We start from the raw sequence: 26,564 nt of genomic DNA on the forward strand, positions 1-26,564 counted from the left end.
TATTTCATCACGTGGAGAGTACACAAATCACAAATAATAAAATATAATTAAACAGTTCCTATCCAAGCCAATGTGACGGTCATCTCCACTGACCAATAGATACCGTAACAGTACAGAACATCTACAGTGTAGCACAATGCCCTTCAGCCCAAAGCCCTTTTCGGACATGCAGTGAACTGCCGAACATGAGAATACTATGAATATCACGTGATTCCAGTGAAGCGTCAACCTGTGCAGTGCAAATCAATTTAAAATTAGTAATACAAAATACTTATTTCACCTAATGTAGGACATTTTGGGGTTTTCATAAACATTTTTAACAATAGCCAAAAACAGTGTAAATTCCAAAACCTTTCCAAAACAGTTAATTTCAAACCTTTTCCAGGCCTGAAAAAGTTTTTCAAATTCCATAACTTTTCTAATAATTTCATGACCGTGGGAACCTTGTAGAATGGATCGGACGGAGGGAGCTATCCCGCCTCTGACCCTAATCACAACCAATCATCACTCCTCATGTCTCCCTGGCCTATCCATTCTAGCATTGACCTGGGAGGTATCTGAAGCTACTTGAGTCACGTGATGATCAAGCATTTTGGACTTCTGTTGGCGCGGCCCTCTCTTCAATGACTCTGGGGATAACAATAGACGGGGGTCGGAAGCCTAAGATCTGCCCCCTCCAGGTAAACAGGAAGGAAGCCTGGGAAACAGAACAACTTTGAAGAAGTGGAGAAACGAGGTTTTCACCAACACAACCACACTGCCTTTAAAAGTGTATGTGTGTGTGTGTGGGGCAAGAGGAGGGGGGGGGGGGGGGGATTTGACAGCGATAACCAGAACGGCTGCTGGGTAGCCAATTGGAGGTTCCCAGTTGGCCTCCCCACTTGAACCATGCTGCATTCAGGTTATATGGGAAAACACTTTAGCGATCACACAAATCTGACAGACTCCATGTTTGTAGTTGTATGCAGACTTTGTTTTTTCTCCTGATCGGCTTCTTCTGTCTGAAATCATGTGACCTGTTGAGACACCTGACCACATGACCTGATCACATTACCCAACCAAAAACAAAGCAGGAAAGCCAGACAGAGTGAAGAGCTGTGATCACAAAAACAACCATGGTGAAACTTCTTCATGTCATTTTATTTTGAAATGAATCTAACAAGCCTACACTGGACTTCCTGTTGGCGGCATCATGATTTACAAAGTAGAAGGTATTGACAGCTGGGTGAACATTGTTACCGTCTGAAGGCCGAGTGGACAGTATTTTCTTGTAGGAGGCTGGAGTTTACTGTCTTTCCCACGTGACTTGAATGCAGCGTTAAACAGTTTTTAGGGATGCCAAATGGCTTGCGGTGGTTGGCTGAGCGGAGCGGAGTGTACCCGGAGCTCTGATGATGTTTGGTGAAGACAGCCAGCAGATCAGATCCGGATCCAGACTGGAGCGCCGTTTACTCTGCAGACTGAGAGAGGAGACAAAATGTTAGACAGAGCCCAGAGCCTGTCTATGGAGAACCCTCTCCCATCAGGGCCTGTCTCTGGAGACCCCTACCCCCTCAGGGCCTGTCTCTGGAGAACCCCCTCCCCTCCAGGCATGGCTCTGGAGACCCCTCCCCCCTCAGGGCCTGTCTCTGGAGAACCCTCTCCCCTCAGGGCCTGTCTCTGGAGACCCCTCCCACCTCAGGGCCTGTCTCTGGAGAACCCCCTCCCCTCCAGGCATGGCTCTGGAGACCCCTCCCCCCTCAGGGCCTGTCTCTGGAGAACCCTCTCCCCTCAGGGCCTGTCTCTGGAGACCCCTCCCACCTCAGGGCCTGTCTCTGGAGACCCCTCCCCCCTCAGGGCCTGTCTCTGGAGAACCCCCTCCCCTGGAGACCCCTCCCCCCTCAGGGCCTGTCTCTAGAGAACCCGTCAGGGTAGGGCTGGGTTATATGACCAAAATCTCATATGCCGATATATACGTCATTTCATATCCCGATAACGATATACATCACGATATAGCATATTTTCTGTAAATTCAATTTATAGTTTATATAAAATGACAACATGGCTATTTATTTACATAGCAGTTAAACCAGTTAAAATGTTGTCAAACCTCACAAAGGACACATGCATTCAGAATACAGATAAGCATGGCTATTCTTTACAACACAAATAATAATAATTAGTTGCAGGGCAGTAGAATGAAACACAAACTGAACCACACCACCAGCTCGATTTTCAAAGATTACATTAAAGCAAAACGGGTAGAATAAAAGTTATTTAGCCTATAGTTCAGTCCAGTTCTCTCAGTTCGTTTATAAAGGAACAAAAATGCTCCACTTCGGGATTTCCATGTTACCAGTTCAGTTCACTCAACAAAAGTACTCCACTCCGGGATTTCACGGTTATCCAACACAACTCTTAAACCCAGGGAAAAATATAAGCTAAAGTTAACGATAGACGTTTTGTTGTCGGCTCATCAAGGGATTTCCTTGGGCTGATGAGAGGATGGGAGGAGATGTTTTGCCAGGTTTAACATTAGGAGGACACACGCAAATATGGATCAAACGCAGACTTAACACAGCACAAATGCCTGGGTAGACTAGGCGGACGGAGTGGAGGTAACATCTCCCTGCTCTTTAGCCTACTCACCGGCTGATTTGTGCCACTTATAAAGGGACACAAGGGGCTTGTTGACACAGAGTCTGGTGCATGTGTCGGACGGGAGTAAAAAAGAAAACAGAATGAAGAAAGCACAGCGTCATCCAAATGACGGACAATATTGCCGTAAAGAGTGTGATTTGCAACACAACGATATAAACGATAGAGCATCATATGAGACGAAATACATTTTCTATCGTCCAGACGAAATATATCGTCATATCGCCCAGCCCTACCTCAGGGCATGTCTCTGGAGACCCCTCCCCCCTTAGGGCCCATCTCTGGAGACCCCTCCCCCCTCAGGGCGTGTCTCTGGAGACCCCTCTCCCATCAGGGCCTTACTCTGGAAAGCCATCCCACCTCAGGGCCTGTCTCTGGAAAGCCATCCCCTCTCAAGGCCTGTCTCTGGACCTCCCTCTACCCCCCTCAGGGCCCGTCTCTGGAGACCCCTCTCCCATCAGGGCCTTACTCTGGAAAGCCATCCCCTCTCAAAGCCTGTCTCTGGACCTCCCTCTACCCCCCTCAGGGCCCGTCTCTGGAGACCCCTCTCCCCTCTCAAGGCCTGTCTCTGGACCTCCCTCTATCCCACTCAGGGCCTGCCACCACGCGTTATTATGGAACGCACCGCAGATTTGGCCAGACTGCACCCTGCGCCCGCCTACGCAGCAGTCAAGCGCCAGAATTGGCCAGAAGCAAGCCTTTTCTTGCCTTTTGACAGCTCGAATCTCCCACACCACAAACACTATTATTTATTTTTTTAATTACGCTACCCAAATTGTACCCAGCAATCGGATTTGTGCAGTGATCCCCACAACCCTGTATTATGGACAAATGGAATTATTGTGTATATATATATATATACAGTATATATATATGGTGATAATTCCATTTGTCCATTATATATATATATACACAGATCCTTTCCAAAAAATTAGAATATCATGGAAATGTTAGTTTTTTCCCATAATTCCTTTCAAAAAGTGAAACTTTCATAGATTATAGAGTCATTACACACAAAGTCTAATATTTCTAGCCTTTGTTTCATTTTTCATAATTTTGGCCTACAGCTCCAGAAAACCCCCAAAACAGTATTTCAAGAAAGAAGTGTAAAGAGTGTGAAGAAAATGAGTGAGCAAAAAGTAGTTAAAATATTGTTAATTTACCGTTTTTCTTTTTCATTTAAACTAATGTTGGAAATCCGCGGTGGGTTCCATAATATTGCCGGCACCCCCCCCCTCCTCCTCCTCCTGGCCTCCCTCTGGGGTCACCTCCTCTCGTGGTTTGGCTCCTCCAAAGATGGCAGAGTTGGGGTTGGCGACCTGGTTGAGCGGTCCAGCCACCGTGCGCGGCTTCAACTGCAGGCGAGGCCTCTGTGCACGCTCCTCTGCATGCGCACACACACAAAGATTGAGTGTTAAACTGTTCTTATACGAGTTATAAGTTGTGCTTCAACAGTGTAACAAAATGATTCGTTGTATGGCCATTTTGTTTTGTACCGTGTTTCATCTGATATTGGCCAGGGCCTTTATATAGCTCCCCTGCAGAGGGTCCCAAGCCTTTATTGGCTTATATTAGAGACAGGCCTTTATTTCTAATTGCCTCTGTTTGAGAAATAGATTTGTTCATATTTTAGTACCAAGCCTCTTTGTGTTTTCCCCAGATAGAGCTGGTTAATGTGGTCTGGGAACGCCTTGGGATCCCCCAGTCAGAGCTGGTTAATGTGGACTGGGAAAGGGAAGTTTGGAGTAGTGTCAATTTTGTCGGCTATTTCTTTATTTAGTCTTAGTCCCGTGTTAAATGTCCTTGTTAGTCTTTGTCATATTTAGTTAACTTCATCCTGTTTTTATTTAGTCAAGTTTTAGTCGACTAAAAGTTTGAGCATTTTAGTCTCAGCTTAGTCAAATAAAACCACAAGTATTTTAGTCTAGTTTTAGTCAACGAAAATTGTTCACATTTTAGTCTAGTTTTAGTCAATGAAAACTGTTGAATCTGCTGATGCGCTTGCACTAGTAATGGTATTTCGAAGCAGTGTTGCAACTCTTTCCCAGGGAAAGTAGCTAATGCTGACTCTGCCCACCCGGGCCAGTGTCGGCGTACGGCGGTAGCAACGACAAGTGGACTGTATTTACAGTCCCTGCTCAGCCCGCAGCTGAGGGGAGAATGGAGGGAGGCTGGCTGTGCTGTGTGGAAAGCACTCAGACTTCTCTGGATATAACATAGACAAGCAAGTAGCTGTACATTTTGGGAACACAATGCCTCATACACATATAGATGAGACCCTTAGCTAAGACTGGGCGGGTTCTGTTCCAAATACTGCAAATGTTTTTAAGACAGCTAAATGTCAGCTAGATCTACAGTATGATGCTGCAGCACAGGAACCTGAACTGCTGCATTGAGGGGGGGGAAACAGTCTATAATTAGTGTTAATTTTGTCGTCTATTTTTAAATTTAGTCGTAGTCTTAAGGTCCTTACACATCGGGAGCGTTTCTTTCGTGCGATTAATTTGCACGTCAATAATATTTTCCGAACCTATGTCAGTCAATGCAACCGTGCATACCAACGGCGAAGTTTCGGCGAGCGTTATTGTGGTGTTTATTTTTCCGAACCACGGTCGATTTTTCAGAAGTTCGCTTCCGACGTGTACACATCTGTGGCTGTGATTGACAGGTGGGTCAAAACTCGCATCACAATTTCGTGCCGTATATTCGCATCGCTCTTGATGTGTAAGAACCTTCAGTCCTGTGTCAAATGTCCTTGTTAGTTTATATCATATTTAGTCAACCTCGTCTTTTTGTTTAGTCAAGTTTTAGTCGACTAAAAGTTTGAGTATTTTAGTCTCGTCTTAGTCTTGCGGAAAAAGGTACCGTAAATTCCGGACTATAAGCCGCGGCTTTTTTCCCGTTTTTTGGCCCCTGCGGCTTATATAACGGTGCGTCTTATCTATGGATTTTTTCAGAAAAAAAAAAAAAAAAAAAAAAAAATCTCTCTTTTTTAGCACTCTTTCTAACTATAAATCCACTTCTGTTTTAATTTCCTCTCTTGCCCTCTTTTCACCACACCGCGGACACTGTGTGCACTGTAAAAATAAACAACGGTGGTGTTGTGTTATGTTGTTTTGTTGAAATGTTGTAATACGGTAAATGGGAGCTTCCTCAAACAGCCATCTCTTCCCGACAATCCCCTCTGTGCGTGACCACTTACATATGGTAATTACGGTAAGCAAACGGCCACTCGGGCAACAACTCCCTCCCCCGACTACCAGGAGAAAATCACAAACTTCGGCGAATTCACACAAAGGAAGATCAAGGAATATTCACAACAAGACGAGCAGTAGAAGCAACACTCTCACTTACCATGGGGAAGGTACGCAGAAATTCACACGAGGCAGCTTTCAAGTTGAAAGCAGTCAATCTCGCATTAAAAGAGAGCAGCCGCCGATCAAACAGAGCAGCCGCGCGTAACCTGGGCAAAAGGGACTGTCCGTCCGGGGGAGAACTACTGAACAACTCCCTCCCGACTATCAGGAGAAAATCACAAACTTCGGCGAATTCACACAAAGGAAGATCACGGAATATTATAGGAGTGTGAAAACATCCACAATTACCAACGGGTTCCAAAACGCTGGACTGCTGCGGGATGAAGAGGATGACGCCACGGGGACTGCCCCCTAGTCCGATACCTCACGAGTCCGATACCTCACGAGTCCGACACCTCATGGTTTTGGGTTAGGGTCTGGGGGAGGTTAGGTTTAGGCGTGGGGGTGGGAGAGGTTAGGTTTTGGGTTAGGGTCTGGGGGATGTTAGGTTTAGGCGTGGGGGTGGGAGAGATTAGGTTTTGGGTTAGGGTCTGGGGGAAGTTAGCCTCTTTTTTCGGACTCGTGAGGTGTCGGACTCGTGAGGTATCGGACTCGTGCCATGGCACCTGAAGGAGAGAGGAGAGTGGTTGACGAAGCCACCCTGAACCTGTTCGTTTCCGACACTGAAGATGAGGACTTTGGTGGTTTCAGTACGCAGGAAGAAGAGGAAGACGAGGATTAGTGACTTGACTTCTCTGGTTACAGGTTTGCTGCACATATACGGTAGCCTATTGTTGTGTGATTTTGTCTGGGGATTAGTGACCTGACTTTTGTTTTGTTTTGTTGAAATGTTAATAAATGGGAGCTTCCCCAAACAGCGATCTCTTTCCCGACATTCCTCTCTGTGCACGAACCCTTTCATATGGTAATTAAACATCAAAACACCCGCGGCTTATAGTCCGGTGCGGCTTATAGAAGAAAAAAATAGTCAATTTTGGTCCCGCGGCTTATACACCGGTGCGTCTTATAGTCCGGAATTTACGGTAGTCGACTAACATTTTTCGTCATAGTTTTCGTCTACGAAATTAACACTAGTTTGGACGGAGTCCCCTGCTGGATCTGCTACCTGCATGACCCAACTCCAGATAAGTGGTTGAAGATGGATGGACGATTTTTTTGTTACTGCAAAGCAATCCTGACTTTACAACAGAAATAAACATGTTTACAGCCTGGCTTTGCCTCTATAGCTAATTTCACTTTTGTGGTGGCTACGTTCATATTTTTATTCACCTTATTCTTTGCCCACACATGGACGCTTCCGCATTACGTCATTTCGTAATAGTATTTCCGTTTTAGACTCGCCAAAAACCCCGCAGGCAAGATGGCCGCCCACACTCCCCTCCTAAACTGGCAGAATTACTCCCCCATAAACTAACATATCTTGGCCAATAAGTATGTAACATACAAAATAAAACAACCCGTAATATCTTAATTTTATGTAGAATGCAGAGGACATGTAACTGTTTAGTTAAACTTGCATTCCAGGAATATTGTGCTCTAAAGATGACGTTAGTGGAGTCGAGACTGTTTCGTCCTGAAACCCACATAGGTTGTGCGCCAGGCGTAACCTATGTGGGATTCGAAATAACCCATCCGAGATAGAAACGTTATAAATATAGCCACGTTATATAAACAACAAACTAACGCTGGTGATCCGTATGGAAACAGTGTTACTCGAAATGGTTAAAAGTTATATCAATTTGGTCATTCAGTTGCATTTTACTGCCATATAACATAACTAACTAGCGGCTAATATTAGCCACAGTAGGCAACTAGCGCTGAACCGGAAGAACAAATAAGTTTGCGTTGAACGCGGAAGAGAGAAAAAGTGGGCGTGGTGAATAAGGTGAATACAGTCTGTGAGTGAGTGTGTGTCTGTGGTCTCACCAGCAGAAGGTTCTCTGAAGTCCTCTGTCGCTCCTCCGCGTGGCGGCGGTGGCCCATCTCGAAAGCGACTCATCCCTCCTCCTGCTGCCCCCCTACTGTCACCCGGGCGACTGCCGCCTCGACCCCGCCCACCAAAGTTGTCATCTCTAAAGCCTACAGACAGGCAGACAGACAGGTGGAGAGAGAGACAGGCAGACAGGTGGAGAGAGAGAAACAGATGGACAGGTGGAGAGACAGACAGGTTAGAAAATGGCTGCCAGTCTGGTCCAGTTTTGGGAACCTGCAAGGTGATCAATGAGATGAGCTGTTGTGGTGAAAGGCATGATGGGAAAGCAGGAGGCGTGGTCCAGCCTGTCGGCCATGTTGCTCCGTGTCCAGACCCACACACACTGTGACTGTCGGCCATGTTGGCTCCATGTTCAGAGACACACTATGACTGTCGGCCATGTTGGCTCCATGTCCAGAGACACACACTGTGACTGTCGGCCATGTTGGCTCCCTGTCCAGAGACACACTGTGACTGTCGGCCACACACACACAAACAAACTAAATTGAAGCGGTCATGGCCGACCCCTCGCACCCATGTCACAAACTCTTTGAAGCTCTCCCCCTAGGCAGGCGACTGACATCTGGCAAAACCAGAACCTCTCGTCACAGGGACAGCTTCTTCCCAACTGCCATCAGCCTCTACAATGAGGCCCGATATACCCCATGAATAAGGACTCTGTCACCTCCCCCCCCCGTGCCTACCCTACTCCCCCCAATCATATGTCTCTTTAAAGGACTTTAAATTTTGTGATTGTTCTGTGATTGTTTTTTATATGGCGTTGTCTACTATTGATGTGATTGCAGCATACTTGCACTAAGACAAATTCCTTGTTTGTAATCTGATTACTTACTGTGGCTATTAAAGTGAATATTGAATCTCGAACTCACAAAAGGTTAGGTGACATTAACCTGCATGTAAAGCAGGACTTAACTTGTCATGTTTGGTTTAATACGGTCGAGGTTTAATTTTGTTGAATTCAGTTGAGTTTAATTTGGTTTAATTCAGTCAAGTTTAATTCTGGATGCTAGAACAGCAGCTACAGTGCGGTGTGCTCTGACTGGCTGGCTGTCCAGCCTGTACTCTCTGACCGCACCTCCTGCTGGCTGGTCGTAGTAGTCTCCGTCACCGCGGCCTCCTCTCGGTGCTCCTCCTCCTCCTCTCGGTGCTCCTCCTGCTCCTCCTCCTCCTCTGCCTAGAGGGGGCAAGAGAGGTTAACACTGAGAGCGAGAGAGAGGAGGGAGAGAGAGAGAGAGAGAGACCTACAAGGGACAGAGGAGTTGAACACAAAGAGGAGAGTTGAGGAGCAGAGAGGAGCGGAGAGGAGGGTGCAGCGCCTCCTGTCTGGAGGAGTCAGGAAGCACAGTTAGTTAGTTAGCGGACAGCTGCTGCGTTCACGTCCCGGAGGAAAGGCCAGTGTCTGACAGGAGCCTCGACTGGGAGCTCTGGGTTTGGTGAGACTGATTTTTCTGACTTCCTATATATTACATTTCTCATCGTTTTTTATGTAAAAAAAAAAAATAGAAGTGGGATTGTGGTGGAAGCTCACTGGTTCAAATCTCCCTCTTTACTATGGTGCCCTTCAGGAAAGCAGCTATCTCCTAACTGCTATAGTGAAGCTGTTAACATATTAATGTATTATGTTAGTCAAGGCAGTGCAGTTTGTCTCTGAGCTTTTTAGTATATTTTGTAAAACAATGGGAGTCTATGAGTTCAAACCTGCAGTAGAACAGTCAGTGGGAGCTTCTGACTGTGGAAACACATCAGAGGATTTAGACTTTTCATGGGAGATAATAGAGACATGAAAATATTTTTGTTATTATCCTTCCACTCCAATAAGAGCTGAGTCTACAGTAAGCCTGAATCCTGCAGGCCGAGTCTGAATCCTGCAGGTCGAGCAGACGGACAGAATCTCTGGGCTGGACCAGCTGGGGTAGGAGCTGAGGTGGAGGTGAGGATGAGGATGGAGCATGAAGGATGAAGAGTCCACCTCCTCCAAGTCAAGGTAGTACTCCCCAAAGGTACCGAGTTAGCATCAATTTGTCTTTTTAGCAGTGTTAATTTAGTCAACAAAAACTATGATTTTTTTTTTAATCGACAACCTATTTTCATAACAAAAACTAGACGTTTTGATAAAAACTATGAGGAAATCTATTGGCACTTTCGTCAATAAACAAAAACTAGACAAAAATGTTATGGAGGGATGGAGTGGGAATAGATCCAATCAGAAGAGAAGTAAACTGTTAAATCGGTGTCTGTATTGCACGTTGAAACCTTAAAGGAGAATTTCGGTTTTTTACACCACGGTCCTCATTTCCTCATTAGTTAGATATCGATTTCATGTTCTCATAATTACATTTACAACCATAATGAGCCGCGATGTGACAGAAAAAGTGACATTTACAGAGCGCAGGCACCTTGCCCCGTATGCTCTCGTTATAGCCTGTTTGAGGAGACTACTCGGAGCTCAAAATCTTCCGTGGGCATCCGAATGGAGCCAAACATATTTCGGTGAGTAGAGCATCATATTTTAAGCTGGAAATGAGGACCGTGGTGTAAAAAACCGAAATTCTCCTTTAATACCATTCCACAATAGATTAATAGATCTTTCCAATCAGTTTTGAAATTCTAGAGAAATGTTTAAATAATGCACTATACTTTAACTAAGCCCGTTAGATTTTAGTCGACTAAATCTACCGTAGATTTAGTCGACTAAAATCGTATATTTAGTCGACTAAACCTAGACTAAAACTAAAACATTTCAGATGACTTAAATATGACTAAAACAAAAAATTGAATTTTAGTCAAAAGACTATACTCAAACTAAATCAAAATTTTCTGTCGAAATTAACACTGCTTCTAAGTCACTTTGCTCTCCGCTGTAGATGTTATTTTACCCGGAAAATAATTATTTCCAAAAGGCTGGAACTGAATTATGTTTTATATAAATTGTCTTAAAAAACTTTTTTTCTCACTCAAAACTGACAGACTTGGAGGATGAAGGACAGAAAAGATGGATGCCAGAGATGAAGGTTTAGACAGCGTTAGTCAGCATTAGTCACAGCTACACAGGAGGCATTGCATCAGAGTAAGCTCAGAGGAAAGCAGCAATCTACAATAGATCACACCAGTAGACAGAACATGACAGGGTGCTGTAAAGTTAACGGCTCAATGTTTTAATCCTGCAGCATGGTGGTGAAGATAGTAATAAACTATATGTGAAAAAGACGGAACACTTCACTGTGTTAACTGAAATTAATTCGTTTTTTTGTGTAAGTTAACTAGCTAGTAACTGAGCGAACTAGCTTTTTAACTGAGTGAACTAGCTGTCAGTGTTTTTGTGTTTGTACCTCCTCCTCTGTCGTCTTTCCTGAAGCCGAAGCCGCCGCCTCCTCGCTCTTGTCTCCGCCCCTCTGCAATGTCCACCCTCAGTGACCTGTCGCCTAGCAACTGGAGGGGTCAGAGGTCAGGTTAGCAGTGAAGTAAAACAAGAAGACACAAAGCTCTGTCTGCAAACCACAGCAACCTCCTACCTATCTATACTGGCCTGGGGTCTCACCTATCAAACCTGGCATACGATTCCTACTAAAACCACGACTAACCTGTCCAGTGACTATCTACTCGATCCAATCCGTGTTTCACCACCCAGTATCGTCTCGCAAAGGTATCCCACACAGACGTAGTGATGTAAAAAAACAAATCGACAAACGGTTAAAAGTAAACAAGACAATTTACGCAAATAATCTACGCAAATCCTGACCCATCTTTAAATCCCCCAGTGGTTTAGTGGCGAAGATAAGTCACTGAGATGTGCACACATACACACCTTATCCCACACAAATTATATTCCAAAGCCAAAATGCCAGATCGCCGTCCAACTGAGGTGCGCGGTTTCCCTCTGTTGTGACAAGCGGAGATAATGGTTCTTTGCAGTGAATGCGTTTGGAAAAGATATGTATGTAGGCTTAACCTAAGGGCCTGTATTTCGTTGTAAAAAATATACGTTTTGAATGATGTCTTTTTGATTGATTTTATGTTCTTCTGTCCTCTGTATGATGAATTTAGACATGTGCTTTTCGAGAAAATGAGCTTGCTATATAATGATTTTTTTTATTTGGATGATTACAAAAAATTTGAATTATGTTTTAGAAAGGGAGCATTCCATGTAGCCAATTTCATTTCTAAAGCCTGGGAAAAGAGAAAAAATATGCTGTAAATTTGATTTGAGTTCTATAATGTGTACGTTTGTGTATATGTATCCAGTGTGTATATGTTTATATATGCATACACACTGTGTGTGTGTGTGTGTGTGTGTGTGTGTGTGTGTGTGTGTGTGTGTGTGTGTGTGTGTATGTATATACAGTATATGCATACATACTGTATGTTTGTGTTAAATTGTTTACACACCATGCAAGATTGTTGTCTTTAGTGTCTTATAAGCCCATGCGGGCTGGGCACCCTGTGTGCATGACACTTGAATAAAAATATCTATCTATCTATCTCTCCTGTGTCAATAAACTCGGTGTTTCCCCGTTCACACCTCCCCGCCTCAAGTCATTGGGAATGTTTAGAACGTTTACGGTATCTATTTATTTCCTGTCTATATGAAGAGTTCATTTACAAAAACAGATTTAAAGTCATTCTTAAAATTAGCCAAATAGACAACACATGCTGATACGCCATAGCCTATCAAAGTGAAAATGATTAGGTGAAAGTTGTAGGCCTAATTATGATCTACAATAAGAAGAAATATTAAAAGATAAAATGCTGATATGATATAAATACATAGGCCCAATAAGAGGTATAAGAGAAACAAACCGTTAATAGGCTATATTCCTTACATTGTTCTACCTTTCCTGTGTTCTCAGACTTGTAGGGATATGCTGCTTTATCCTAAAAACTGCATGATAATGATAATGTCAATCTAATAAAGAGAAGAAAGAAATCTACAATAGGCTATCAAATATATAATAATAAGTAATATATACATAATAAGTAAGGTAGCGCACAGAGCTAACAGCTAGCTAACGCCAGCTTTCTTCTTCTCTCGGTTTATAGGCGGGTCACTGACACCTTCAAGGTGCTTACCGCCACCTGCTGTACAAGTAGGTTAGTTGTACATGCAACGGACATACATCTATCCATTTTATAATTCTGACGGATAAGTGTGGCCACGGCCTTAATGACATAGTTGTTAGGCTGACTGCTTCAGCATTCATTAGTGTACGTACGCGGTGCAAATGAAGGGTGAGCTCACACCACCTTGTTGGGGTACCCCCGTACTACAGTGTTTTACCATGGAGAAAGAGCCATTGACCTTGACCTCTTGAGACTTTACACTAGAACCGCCAAGGAGTCATTTCTACCCCCCTGGCATTTTCAAATGCACGTCTTTGTGAAAATAAAAGCCCTCTATCTCTCAGTTCATGACTTTTGCTAAAATGGTTTTATTGGTCATATACTGAATTATGGGGTGTGTGGGATGAAAAGAAAAGAAAATATGATCATTTATACCTAGAACCGCCAAGGAGTCATTTTAGCCCCTCATATAAACAGGTGTTGTCTACTGTAAGTGTGCAGCTGTAGCCAATTCCCGCGCTCACATTTGCACCATGCAGGTGACATCATTTTGGCTTACAGTAAACTACAGTACTAGTCGCATACAGTAGGGTAGGCTAGCCATCTTGAAGAAAACAACAACAATAAGAAATGGACCGTCGCAGAGGAAATATGACTGTCCTAGAGGCCCTGAAAATGTATCAGGACATGAGTGAAGCTGAATCTGATGGGGGAGAAGAAAAATATGTAGCCTACTGAAGTAAACCAATTAATAAACCACAGCATTTTAAATACTGTAGTTATTTGATCAAGTCGTACTAATTATTTAAACTATAAATGAAAATGAACAACCAACTGCTTCAATAAATTACATCTTTGTGATTGCTAACACAGTTGCGGCAGGGGGGTAAAAATGACCCCTTGGCGGTTCTAGGGGGTACTGGAATGTTGGTGGTTCTAGTGTTAATAAAGTGCTGGTAAATACTCACTGCGCCGTCGTACGTCAAAGCTTCTTTTAGAGACTCCAACTCGTCAAACTCTACATAACAAAAACCTGAGAGACAAACCAACAGTCAGAGCTCTTTACATAACAGAAACCTGAGAGACAAACCAACAGTCAGAGCTCTTTACATAACAAAAACCTGAGAGACAAACCAACAGTCAGAGCTCTTTACATAACAAAAACCTGAGAGACAAACCAACAGTCAGAGCTCTTTATATAACAAAAACCTGAGAGACAAACCAACAGTCAGAGCTCTTTACATAACAACAACCTGAGAGACAAACTAACAGTCGGAGCTCTTTACATAACAAAAACCTGAGAGACAAACCAACAGTCAGAGCTCTTTACATAACAAAAACCTGAGAGACAAACCAACAGTCAGAGCTCATAACAAAAACCTGAGACAAACTAACAGTCAGAGCTCTTTACATAACAAAAACCTGAGAGACAAACTAACAGTCGGAGCTCTTTACATAACAAAAACCTGAGAGACAAACCAACAGTCAGAGCTCTTTACATAACAAAAACCTGAGAGACAAACCAACAGTCAGAGCTCTTTACATAACAAAAACCTGAGAGACAAACCAACAGTCAGAGCTCTTTACATAACAACCTGAGAGACAAACCAACAGTCAGAGCTCTTTACATAACAACAACCTGAGAGACAAACTAACAGTCAGAGCTCTTTACATAACAAAAACCTGAGAGACAAACCAACAGTCAGAGCTCTTTACATAACAAAAACCTGAGAGACAAACCAACAGTCAGAGCTCTTTACATAACAAAAACCTGAGAGACAAACCAACAGTCAGAGCTCTTTACATAACAAAAACCTGAGAGACAAACCAACAGTCAGAGCTCTTTACATAACAAAAACCTGAGAGACAAACCAACAGTCAGAGCTCTTTACATAACAAAAACCTGAGAGACAAACCAACAGTCAGAGCTCTTTACATAACAAAAACCTGAGAGACAAACCAACAGTCAGAGCTCATAACAAAAACCTGAGAGACAAACCAACAGTCAGAGCTCTTTACATAACAAAAACCTGAGAGACAAACTAACAGTCAGAGCTCATAACAAAAACCTGAGAGACAAACTAACAGTCAGAGCTCTTTACATAACAAAAACCTGAGAGACAAACTAACAGTCAGAGCTCTTTACATAACAAAAACCTGAGAGACAAACCAACAGTCAGAGCTCTTTACATAACAAAAACCTGAGAGACAAACTAACAGTCAGAGCTCTTTACATAACAAAAACCTGAGACAAACTAACAGTCAGAGCTCTTTACATAACAAAAACCTGAGAGACAAACCAACAGTCAGAGCTCTTTACATAACAAAAACCTGAGAGACAAACCAACAGTCAGAGCTCTTTACATAACAAAAACCTGAGAGACAAACTAACAGTCAGAGCTCTTTACATAACAAAAACCTGAGAGACAAACCAACAGTCAGAGCTCTTTACATAACAAAAACCTGAGAGACAAACTAACAGTCAGAGCTCTTTACATAACAAAAACCTGAGACAAACTAACAGTCAGAGCTCTTTACATAACAAAAACCTGAGAGACAAACCAACAGTCAGAGCTCTTTACATAACAAAAACCTGAGAGACAAACCAACAGTCAGAGCTCTTTACATAACAAAAACCTGAGAGACAAATCAACAGTCAGAGCTCTTTACATAACAAAAACCTGAGAGACAAACTAACAGTCAGAGCTCTTTACATAACAAAAACCCGAGAGACAAACTAACAGTCAGAGCTCATAACAAAAACCTGAGAGACAAACCAACAGTCAGAGCTCTTTACATAACAAAAACCTGAGAGACAAACTAACAGTCAGAGCTCATAACAAAAACCTGAGAGACAAACCAACAGTCAGAGCTCTTTACATAACAAAAACCTGAGAGACAAACCAACAGTCAGAGCTCTTTACATAACAAAAACCTGAGAGACAAACCAACAGTCAGAGCTCTTTACATAACAAAAACCTGAGAGACAAACCAACAGTCAGAGCTCATAACAAAAACCTGAGAGACAAACTAACAGTCAGAGCTCTTTAAATACAGACGGTGAACAGTCAGTACGTTTACATGCACAGTTAAGTCGAGCTATGGTTATACAGCTGTAGCTTGATTAGGCTATTTACTCAGACTACTGTCCTTGTCCCAGTCCCAGTAGGGCTGTGAATCTTCACTGGCCTCACGATTCGATTCGATTACGATTCAGAGGGCTACGATTCGATTCGAGTACGATTATCGATGCATCTCGATGCATCGCGATGCATCTTAAATCGATGCATCACTTTTTTCCGCAATACATGATTTATTTTTTCTCACTTTCTTTTTTCTCACTGTGTGGCTACTTTTAAAATAAAAGCGCATTTGGAATTGCATTGTATTATGATCCATAATTAAAATAAACTGCATGTACTTCCATTATATTTTATTTGATTATTAAATAATAATAATAATAATAATAATCGATTTTTGACATTTGTGAATCGATGCAGAATCGTGCACGTCCGCATCGCGATGCATCTTATAATCGATTATTTTTGACACCCCTATGTCCCAGTATACAAGGACGGGTGGGAAATCGATTTTCTGATGGAATCATGTTGCCTCCGGTGCGATAGGTGGCGATTAGGGATGTTCATCAATTATCGAAAATCGATAATTGATCGTTAAGGATTGGAATCGATCCTGTGGCATTTGGATCGATTTTTTAATTATAAAAAAAAAAAAAAAAAAAAAAAAAAAATGGACTAGGTTTGGGTGGAATTCGTTCCTCCTCGCCCCACTCCATTGCACAGCCGACTAACGTGAGGTGGAGCTTCATATAGTCTCTAGTTTTCTGGCTGGGCACGGGCCTTTGTGCCAACAAAACTGTTTTAAACATGGGAAATTCACACCGGCATGCGCCGGGGACAGCAGTGTTGGAGAGGAGACACATTGAAATAAAGAGTTAATTTAGGAGAACACGTTGTCTTTCGTATTTTCTGCCATAGGCATTCATTTTGTTAAAAAAATATATATATATTGAAAATTTTCTAAGTATTAATATGATCGATAATCGATAATTGATCGTTAATTTTCACCGATTATCGATTTTGGAAAATTTTCAAAATGAACATCCCTAGTGGCGATATGCACTCTTTCCCCGCAGGCTCCGCCAATTCAAAATGACTGGTAGCAGCAAGTCTCTTAATAATAAGGTATTTAATAAAAAAAAATATATATACGGTATATATATATATATATACACAAAAGTTTTTTTTTATGTTCTGTATTTTAGTGATAGTGATGTTTTGCTGTGTTCTGTGTTTATGTGGTCGAGCGAGGTTGTGTTTATGTGGAGAGAGAGAGCGCCGATAAACCGTTCAAACGCAGGGATGGTCACGTAACACAAAGCTGCCCCTTGTGAGCTCAATACAGTTGAAACTAAGATATTCCATGAAAATAAATATTTTTTCTAGACACAGATTTAGCTACTACATTAACGAACTTCACATTTAGCTTTAGCTAATCGCTCCCTGGCCGCTAACATAACAGTTTTACATGCTGTTCGACTTCCGGATCAAAGCCTGGCATGGGGACTTTAGCGCGTGCGCTGATCGCCTCGTCTAGTTCCAGTCCGACTGGCCTGTATACACGCAGGAGTAAATCGACTCCCAATCGCATTATCTGGGTGTGTTATACCGCATTCATGATAACTCGGCCCGCCGGAGGTTTCAACACGGAACCTCCGCCCTGGACAGATTTGCGTTCACGCTGCACCTCCCGCTCGGGGGTAAAGCCCAAACTGTTGCTATAGCAACCCGCGTTAGCATGGTAGCTACCTACTAGCGAACAATGCTAACCGAACATGCTGATTGCTGAATTTCACACAGAGCGAAACACAGATGATACAAACACATATGAAACGTTAACATTACATAATTAAGAACTCAACTTGTGTGTTAAAACGTCAACAAACGTCTTTATAATAATTCTGTGATTATCATTAACGATGCAAGTAGCCATTTTGATGTGGCTGTGACATCAACTCGGAGAAACCGGAGCTCTGGATGATACCCGAATTTCCGAGCTGTAATTCTGGCCTGGACGACCGTTCAATTCACTTTTTACAGGTCGGAACCCATTTTTTCCGGCGGTCCGAGTTGTCTTGAACGGGGTATTAGTCTGACTTTTATAACTTCGATTTCAGTCGAGCTAACATACATGCATTTCATAAGTCCGGTTTTAGGTAATTATTAATAACGCAATAATTCAATTTTTTTTAAGTGCATGTAAACGTACTGAGTGTTGTCTAATATTTATCAGGAATGTTTCCCCAATAGAGTGTCAAAGTCACGCCCACTTCCGGGTTAGGGATACAAACCATGGGCTTTCATCCGCCATTTTATTTTCCATAGACGTTTCGTAAAATGCATAATAAAAATAGTTTTACTTGGTAAAACCAAGCGATTCAGCTGTAGATCAGGAGAGACCACAGAACATTTAACTCAAACAGGGGGGAGAAAAAAACATTTTGTTTTGGTCAGAGTGAAATGTTCTATGGTCTCCTGATTCTAAATATAGATGAATAGCTTGGTTTGACCAAGTAAAACGATTTTTATATGCATTTTACCAAATGTCCATGGAAGCTCAATGGCGAATGAAATCCCTTGGCTCTCTATTTATCAGAAATGTTTGATGGCCCCACCCCCTGACCTTTGAACTTGTCAGTCTCCTTGTCTCTGACGAGGCGCACGCTGCGCACGTTGAGGTCTTTAAAGATGGCGTCTATGTCCCCCTGCACGGTGTTGAAGGGCAGGTTCCCCACGTAGGCCGTGTAGGGTGGTTCCTCAGGAAGATCCTTCTGCTTCCTGGGTCCCCCGGAGCTGCCGCCGCCACGGGGCCTGCAGGGAGCACAAAGCATCATGAGATATGTATGCACAACGCATCATGGGAAATGCACTAGGGTTACAGCTAGGGATGCACGGTGATATTGGCACACCATTGCTATCAGCCGATAAAGGCTTTAAAGTCAAGCTGAAATGAAAAATGACTTTTTAACTATTTTAGATCACATCCCTGGTCATTAACATTTAACAGTGTGCAAAAAAAATCACAAAAATCAAATTTATTTGGTTTTTCCACATCAAAAGTCAACCATGCTGTCTTCATTCATAACCAGGGCTCGACGTTAACTTTTAAAAGTGGTTGCCGGAGTGGCAACCTGGCAAGAGCTTTTGGTTGCCCGAATAAAAATATGGTTGCCATTTTTAGTCGCCTTGTATTTTGAGTAATTAAGATACTATGCAGTCATAAGCCGCCTTAATAATGACGATGTGATCATGTGACAGAAAAGTAAGTATAATTGTCTATAGTATATACTATAATAGGCCAGCGACCCATGCAGCCAGACTTCATCTGCTTTTGACATCTTCATGGTGCGTCCTGCAGCCGCTGTGATTGTGTGCGAGCAGCCACCTGTCCGAGTCAGTACTCGTTAAACACACCGCACGTGCAGCATGCATCACGTAGGTTCCGACTGGTAATTAATAACATTGTTCCGATTGTAACAGCAATAAAATGTCACATATATGTCACTCACAGGTATTAAAACATATTTATTTGGTGTATATTTTGCTGTTTGCTGCTGTACATATTTTTTTGCATGTTAAAACGTGGTTGCCACTGTGGCAACCAAAGGCCTTTTTTTTTGGTTGCCCGGGGCAACCGGGCATCGGTTAATGTCGAGCCCTGATAACGAAATCTACAGTGTGCAGAGGTAAGCAAGTACGATCAAATTTCAACCAAATTTGATGTGATATGAGCTGTCAATCAATCTTCGTGGCTAGGACAAAATTCCGAGCAGGAAACATGGCTGCCTCGATACACGTTTCTTGCCGCAGTACATCACCGACAAAGTTGTGAAACTCTATGATCCCTCTAAAGGCTGAAACATACTTCTGCGTCCGCCCTGCGTCAAACCCAAGTTTGGCTATGGTAAGCAGTTAATTTCGAATATCTATGACTATGGTAATGACAGTGCAGGGGTAATCTGCTGTGTATGGGGCTGTTCACACATGACGTTTGTATTTTTGCATGGAAAAAGCACTACTTGTAGCACTTTTTGTGAGGAGAGGGACGTTATCTGCAGCTGTTAGCCTACCTCAGATCTGGTTGGATGGCATTGGTTAGCGCTTCGTTCGAGCAGACTTGTGAAACAAGCGAAGGCTCATTTCCAATAGGCCTACATCATGTGCGGTATAATCCATTCTGCTTTATGATCACTGTTACAGTAACGTAAATCCACGGATTACAAGGTCCGGTGTTCTGCCAAGAAGTGAAAACTGACCAGTGACCATAATGATATAGCTGCAGCTAAATAGTGATCGCCATGAAGCAATAAAGTGATTCGTTCTCCACATTTCTTGTGGCTAACGTTATGGGACAACGACAGTGTAGTCAGTAAACTAGTGCCACGTTTTCAATGAGTTTTATCGGGCGTGCGTTATGGAGAAGCGTGCGCACCTCCACCAGTCAATTTTTGTGATGAGCTGGGAAACTTCCGGTTAAAACTTTCAAAAATAATATTACTTAAACAAAAGTAAATAGTTATTGATGCACGTTGGATGAGAAAAAGGTATTTCAACGAACAAAGCAGCAAACCTTGTATCAAAATACTTGTGATGTTAAGATTACAAGTGAAACTGTGGCTGTACAGCATTACTCAAAATTAATATGAATGTTACAATAAGGGTTTTATTTTGAAAGCCCTAAAGCAGATGACATACTTTTACATTCTGGCTGACTTGACGCCCGTGCAGTTATGCCTGTCTGAAACACAGCTATGCTGCCTGTATAGCCAGATCCACATGACAAAAGCGTGCGTACCATTTTTAAAGGGGTGGGGCGAGTAGTACCCGAACAGCGGAAACATTACTCGAGTACTGACGTTATGAACGAGTACTTGAGTACTCCCGCCCATCCCTAGTGGCTAACCGGAGCTAACATAAAATTGCAGGGTAAGCCCCTCTATAAACCATAATATGTGTCCTTTCACCTTTGATTGAAAAATGCTTCCACCTGATTAAAGAACATGTAATAGTTTATGTAATACCTGAAAACATCAGTCAACATCACATGTCTTTTCTTTAATCAGGTGGATTGAAAGTGGAAACGTTCCACTTTCAATAAAGTGGAAAGACACACATAATGCTTTATAGTGGGACAGACTTCCCATGCCTGCCCATTCACTTCAATAGAACTCTCCTCAATGCAAAATTCGAACAGCTTTGCCAGTAACATGACAGTAAGAAAGGCAGATGTAACCAAATCTAACTGACATCACTATTGTGAAGTGTGAACACAAAACAAAGAACACTTCTGATATAATATGATATATGAGTGTTTTAGTAGTGTATTACTCAATACAAAAAATTAAGGCTTTGAACCGAAAGCTTATGACTGCTTAGTCTGCAGATAAAACACAATGACAAAAGCCAGTCATTTAGACTCAGGTGTTCATAAACTACAGGTTAAGAACTTCCTTTTTTAAATACAAAAATTTGAAATTATTATCACGTATTGGCCAGGAGAAGAAGATATTTGTCGGTTATAGAAGTATCGGCTGAAAAAATCCCCCCCAAAGTCTATAAATCCCCCAAAAAGCTATAAACCCCCCCTATCTGAAGAACAGAAGGGGGGAATCCCCCCACCCAGTTTGCAAAGTGAATTTTAAGCCCTGCTTGACCACAGACGGATGGACATCACTAGCCGCAGAGGCCTATGTGACAGTCATCGCACATTTCATAAACAGGTTTAATAGTAAAAGTGTAATATCATCTTCTCATGTAATATCCCATTCAATGCATTGTTACAACAGAGACATTTGAGTGGTTGGACTGCCCTCTAGTGGACAGAACGGTACATAACAACATGCTTGCATGCAAAAGCCTATCCACCTTATTTTTGAATGCCCCACTGTAAAAAATAATCGCGGGTACAAGGTCCGGTTTAATGTAACTCATTGTTGCAGCTTGCCATTTCCTTTGTTATACTCTGGCTGCAGACCCGAATTATAAACCGGAAGCTGGAGTCCGTTATAAAAGTTATAAATATAGTCACGTTATGAACAACTAACCAACGCTGGAGGTCCGTATGGAAACTCGAAATGTGTGTTACTCGAAATGATTAAAAGTTAAATCAATTTGGTGGCGTTTTACTGCCATGTAACATAGCTAGCTAGCCGCTAACATTAGCCACAGTTAGTAGCCGACTACCCACAATGCATTACGTTATCCCAGCACCCGAACGACACGGCTGTAGAGCAGAATGGCTCTGCTGTAAAAGGGTAAAATCCTCATAGACGTTTTTTTTGTCGGGGGCTGGGGGGTTATCTAAATTGGTTACACCGGAAATAGAACCCATAGTTAACGTAAGGCAAAATGGCCACCAAAAATAAGGTGGATAGGTCCAGAGAAAAAGCCTAAATTTGAGCATTACAAATTCATAAGAAATCGAATAAAAAATCGAATATTAAAATAATAAAGCACTGACAATCAAAATCGATTATAGAGGAAGATTGACAGCCCTAATATATAGTATAGTGTTATTGGTGTAAAAATACAGTGATTTTTGGCCAAGATATAAGAACAAAGCAGTCATCAATTGAGATTCAGAACACAGATGCTGCAGGCTGTATCTGAACTGCTGCCAGCTGACTGCATCTGACTGAGCAATAATCAATCACACAACATGATAGTACAGTATGTTACACACAGTCAGCTAGACCCAACACACACCAACAGCCTACTACACACCAACAACACCACACTCTACACACCAACAACACACTCTTCACACCAACAACAACACACTCTACACTAGCCTCAACGCGAGACTCAGCCTTCATTCTTCAGACTGAGTCTCGCCGTAGCAGGTCCTCAATCAACTGAACTTATCGTTTGGAATGGTCTCTAGTGACATACACGTTATCAATCACAATAAAAATGTACCTTACTGACGCACAATGTTGTTCTCCTTTGATAGGGACCAAGAGCATCCAAAAATAGCACATAGTTTTACAATACCGAGCCCTTATTCACATGCCAGAGCCGGTTTAAGCTAAACAAGGCTAGATCGGAACCTATGGCCAGCGCGATAAAGCGTTGATGAGCCTGTTGTCAGCCAAAGTGGCTGGCCGATTTGAAATTGTACCAGCCACATGGACAAGTTCAGGCCAGGGTTGACTTGGTATGAGTGTGGTTCTGGAAAACCAAGGGAAAGTAGCTGTTACAATCTGCATATACTTAGGTTGTTACAGGAAATGCCTTACATGTATACAGTACACCAAAATATACATTTCTCGAACATGAATCTGCAAATAAAAAAACATCAATGTATAAATAATTAAATAAACAATAAGGCATCATGCCATCAGCTGAGCATATTCTCCAGCACATAGAAATGATATAATCCCTCTCCCCAACAAAGCCAAGCACCCAGCAGACAGCAGACACTGCACTGCACACATTCACACTCACAGTCAATGCAACACAGCCCAAACAATTGGCACCCACATAGTATGAAGAAAACACCAATAAATGGCAAATGAAGGCACTATCAATAAATGGCAAATGAAGGCACTATCAATAAATGTCAAATGGGCACTGTAATTTAGCATTGAGGAGGAGCCACATGGCGGACGAGTCCACCGCATGGCAGAACACAATCCTAACGTCACTCCGAGGCAAACAACAACAAATATTAAACAACTTACTGGTTGCTTGGACGCACACAGCTCTGAAAAACCAAAACCCCAGCAACTGGCTTAACAAATACTACTCGAATTACACTCTGTAAACATTAAAGTCGAGCTGAACCCAAAAATGACTTTTCTTTTCTTTTAGTTCAAATACCTGGGTAGTAGGGGTGTCACAATATATCGTCCCACGAAATTTCGCGATAGTAAAACGTCACGATATGTATCGTTGAGATGAAATCTCATATCGTGAATTTTTTTTTTTTTTTTTTTTTTTTTTCAAAAATAGACAAAGAAACGTCTTTGTTTGTTGAAGTTCAATGTGTGGAAAGTAGTTCAGTTGAACAAGTCTCTGAAGAGACACATGAGAAGTTATACAGGAGAGAAACCATTCAATTGAGTTTCTGGCAAAACTGTTTACTTGACAGGAAAAACTGAAGATGCATAAAAAATAGACTAAGAAAAGTGTTGTTGTTTGAGTTTGAAGAAAAACTGAAGATGCATAATGAGAATTTATACTGCTGAGAAACCTTTTAGTTCAAAGTAAATCTAAGTGACGGTGTAACTCATTCTATTTCAAGATAAGCCTTATCTCCAATCTCATGTTTTTTCTAGTTGTTATTGTAATAACAATTTCCCACAACAGCATGTTTTGTATTTGTGCATTTCAAATAAAATACTACTTTTCCAGTCATATATTGTCATTATTCAAGTTTAAAAAAATATTGTTAAAATCGTATCGTATCGTATCGTTATCGTGAACCCAGTATCGTGATACGTATCGTATCGTGAACTGAGTGTATCGTGACACCCCTACTGGGTAGTGCACCTATTTAATAATGTATGCAAAACAAATCACAAAAATCAAATTTCTTTAGTTTTTCACACTTTTTCACATCAAAAGTTCATTTTTCAAGATTTCATTGATAACAGTAATTTACAGTTTGCTGACGTCACTTAGTACTATCAAAATTATACCCCATTTCAACCAATCATTTCACAACATGCAGCTGTCAATCAAATCTTCATTTCAAGATCATTTTCTCTTCCAAATGAAGGGGGAAATGGTGCCTTGTGCCTGTCATCTGGCAGAGTTTCTAGCCCATAAACTAACTACTAACTTGAGCAATTATGCAAACTAAATCAAACGGTAATTTGTAAGAATGCAAATAAATGTAACTGGCTCGTTAAAACACGCATTCCAGGAATATTATTTACATTTATAGCGATAATGGCGCGCGCCTCCGAGCCTGACAGCCTCCCTGGCTGTCAAGGGTCGTCTCTCGGAGATTCCAGGCGGGCAGGGAGCACCCATGCATCGGATTGTCCGCTCCTTCCGCACGAAGCCGGTGGCTGCCTGGTACTCTGATCCCACTCGCGTAGCACGACAACACGCTGAATCTTACCCGGATTTGGGGGTGGAACACGACAGGATTGGCCAATGCCAAAGCCAGTCCTCAGAATTGTCAAATCAAATCATCGACAGGTATATGGTCCGCCTCTCAATTTGTTTTCAGTCTGAAACGGACTCAGATGCACGTGACGAACGGGTTCACCTCGACTTTAAGCATCATCTCTGGGCAGCAGCACACCTCCTGTTTTCACTGTCACTGCTCTGCTACCTGGTGGTCTCCTGCACCAGCAAGGGGGGGGCGTGTCCTAGTAAATTGGTAAATTGGCTCTTAAATCCATGACAGGATCAGCATGACAAAGCCAGATATAGGGCCTGCTTGCGCTGGCCAAAAATTGTAAACCTTGCAGTACAATCTCCCAGCCACTGAGCTCGCAACTGATACATCCGGAGCTGTGGAGCAGTTGAAACCAGAAATGACACAGCCGAAGACTGTTTTTTAGATTTGGCTTTGGCTCTAGCATGTGAATAAGGGCTTGGTATTGTAAAACTACTTAATATTTTTGGATGCTCTTGGTCCCTATCAAAGGAGAACAACATTGTGCGTCAGTAAGGTACATTTTTATTGTGATTGATAACGTGTATGTCACTAAAGACCATTCCAAACGAGAAGTTCAGTTGATTGAGAACAGAGGACCTGCTACGGCGAGACTCAGTCTGAAGAATGAAGGCTGAGTCTCGCGTTGAGGCTAACTCTACACACCAACAACACACAATACTCTCTACACACCAACAACACTCTACACACAAACAACCAACAACAACACACACTACAGCAAGCTGGAACACAACAGCCTGTCTGTCTGTCTGTCTGTATGCTCTGAGCAGGACAGGCCGGTTAGGCCAGTAGCAGCTAGCACCCGGCTCTCAGCCCGCCCCACATGCGGCGGGCTGCACCATGCGGGGAGGGCTGCTCTGCAGCTAGCCTGAGCTCTGACAGGCCTGTGAGGGGACTAGCTAGTACTACTAGCTGCCTGACACCAGCCTCCCACAGGCCCGTCACTCCTCGGGCTAACAGTCACATTAGTTTAATAAACTAACGTTAGCTAGCTGCAGATGGATCTGTGATTGGCACATCTGCAACGTTATAACACCGCCCGAGCTGCGGCTAGCCTTATATCAGCATCATTAGCATTACGCTACGTTAGCGCACACAGCCAACAGACCGGTAGCTGCTGCTTTAGCTTTAGCTCCTCCACGGAAGAGAGCGCGGGGTTTCAGCGCCGTGCTGTGTGCCTCGGGTTGGCTCAGCCCGGCCCGGCATGGCTCGGCCTGGTCTTACCCTCTGCCGCCGCCGAAGCTGCCATAGGCCCGGTCCCGCTCGTCGTAGTTGTCGTAGTCCGCCATGGCTGACTGTTGTGAGCCTGTGAGGAGGTCCTTCACATCAGACAGACAGGCTGAAGC

At 42.8% G+C, this 26,564-nt stretch overlaps 1 protein-coding gene across 1 annotated transcript; it reads right to left on the reverse strand.

The window, feature by feature from the left end:
• Positions 1-1,129: 1,129 nt before the first annotated feature.
• Positions 1,130-26,564, reverse strand: LOC310777037 (eukaryotic translation initiation factor 4H-like). The gene is made up of 8 exons (XM_083637286.1): positions 26,443-26,564; positions 18,709-18,896; positions 13,974-14,038; positions 11,277-11,376; positions 9,023-9,121; positions 7,881-8,033; positions 3,801-4,021; positions 1,130-1,460 (listed from the first exon to the last, which is right to left on the reverse strand). Exons 1-7 carry the CDS (start codon positions 26,505-26,507, stop codon positions 3,822-3,824), a joined length of 870 nt encoding a protein of 289 aa, XP_083493412.1. The 5' UTR covers positions 26,508-26,564; the 3' UTR covers positions 1,130-1,460; positions 3,801-3,821.

The sequence above is a fragment of the Poromitra crassiceps genome (assembly GCF_964638095.1).
Source record: "Poromitra crassiceps genome assembly, chromosome: 5".
Lineage (NCBI taxonomy): Eukaryota > Metazoa > Chordata > Actinopteri > Beryciformes > Melamphaidae > Poromitra > Poromitra crassiceps.

What these genes read in the sequence shown, in the direction of transcription:
- LOC310777037 (XM_083637286.1), bottom strand. Translation starts at nt 26,507, where the DNA reads ATGGCGGACTACGACAACTACGACGAGCGGGACCGGGCCTATGGCAGC. An exon ending in GGAGACTGACAAGTTCAAAG is followed by an intron (nt 14,039 to 18,708) that starts GTCAGGGGGTGG and finishes TTTGTCTCTCAG; the next exon opens with GTTTTTGTTATGTAGAGTTT. An exon ending in CTACGACCAGCCAGCAGGAG is followed by an intron (nt 8,034 to 9,022) that starts GTGCGGTCAGAG and finishes GCCTGTCTGTAG; the next exon opens with GCTTTAGAGATGACAACTTT.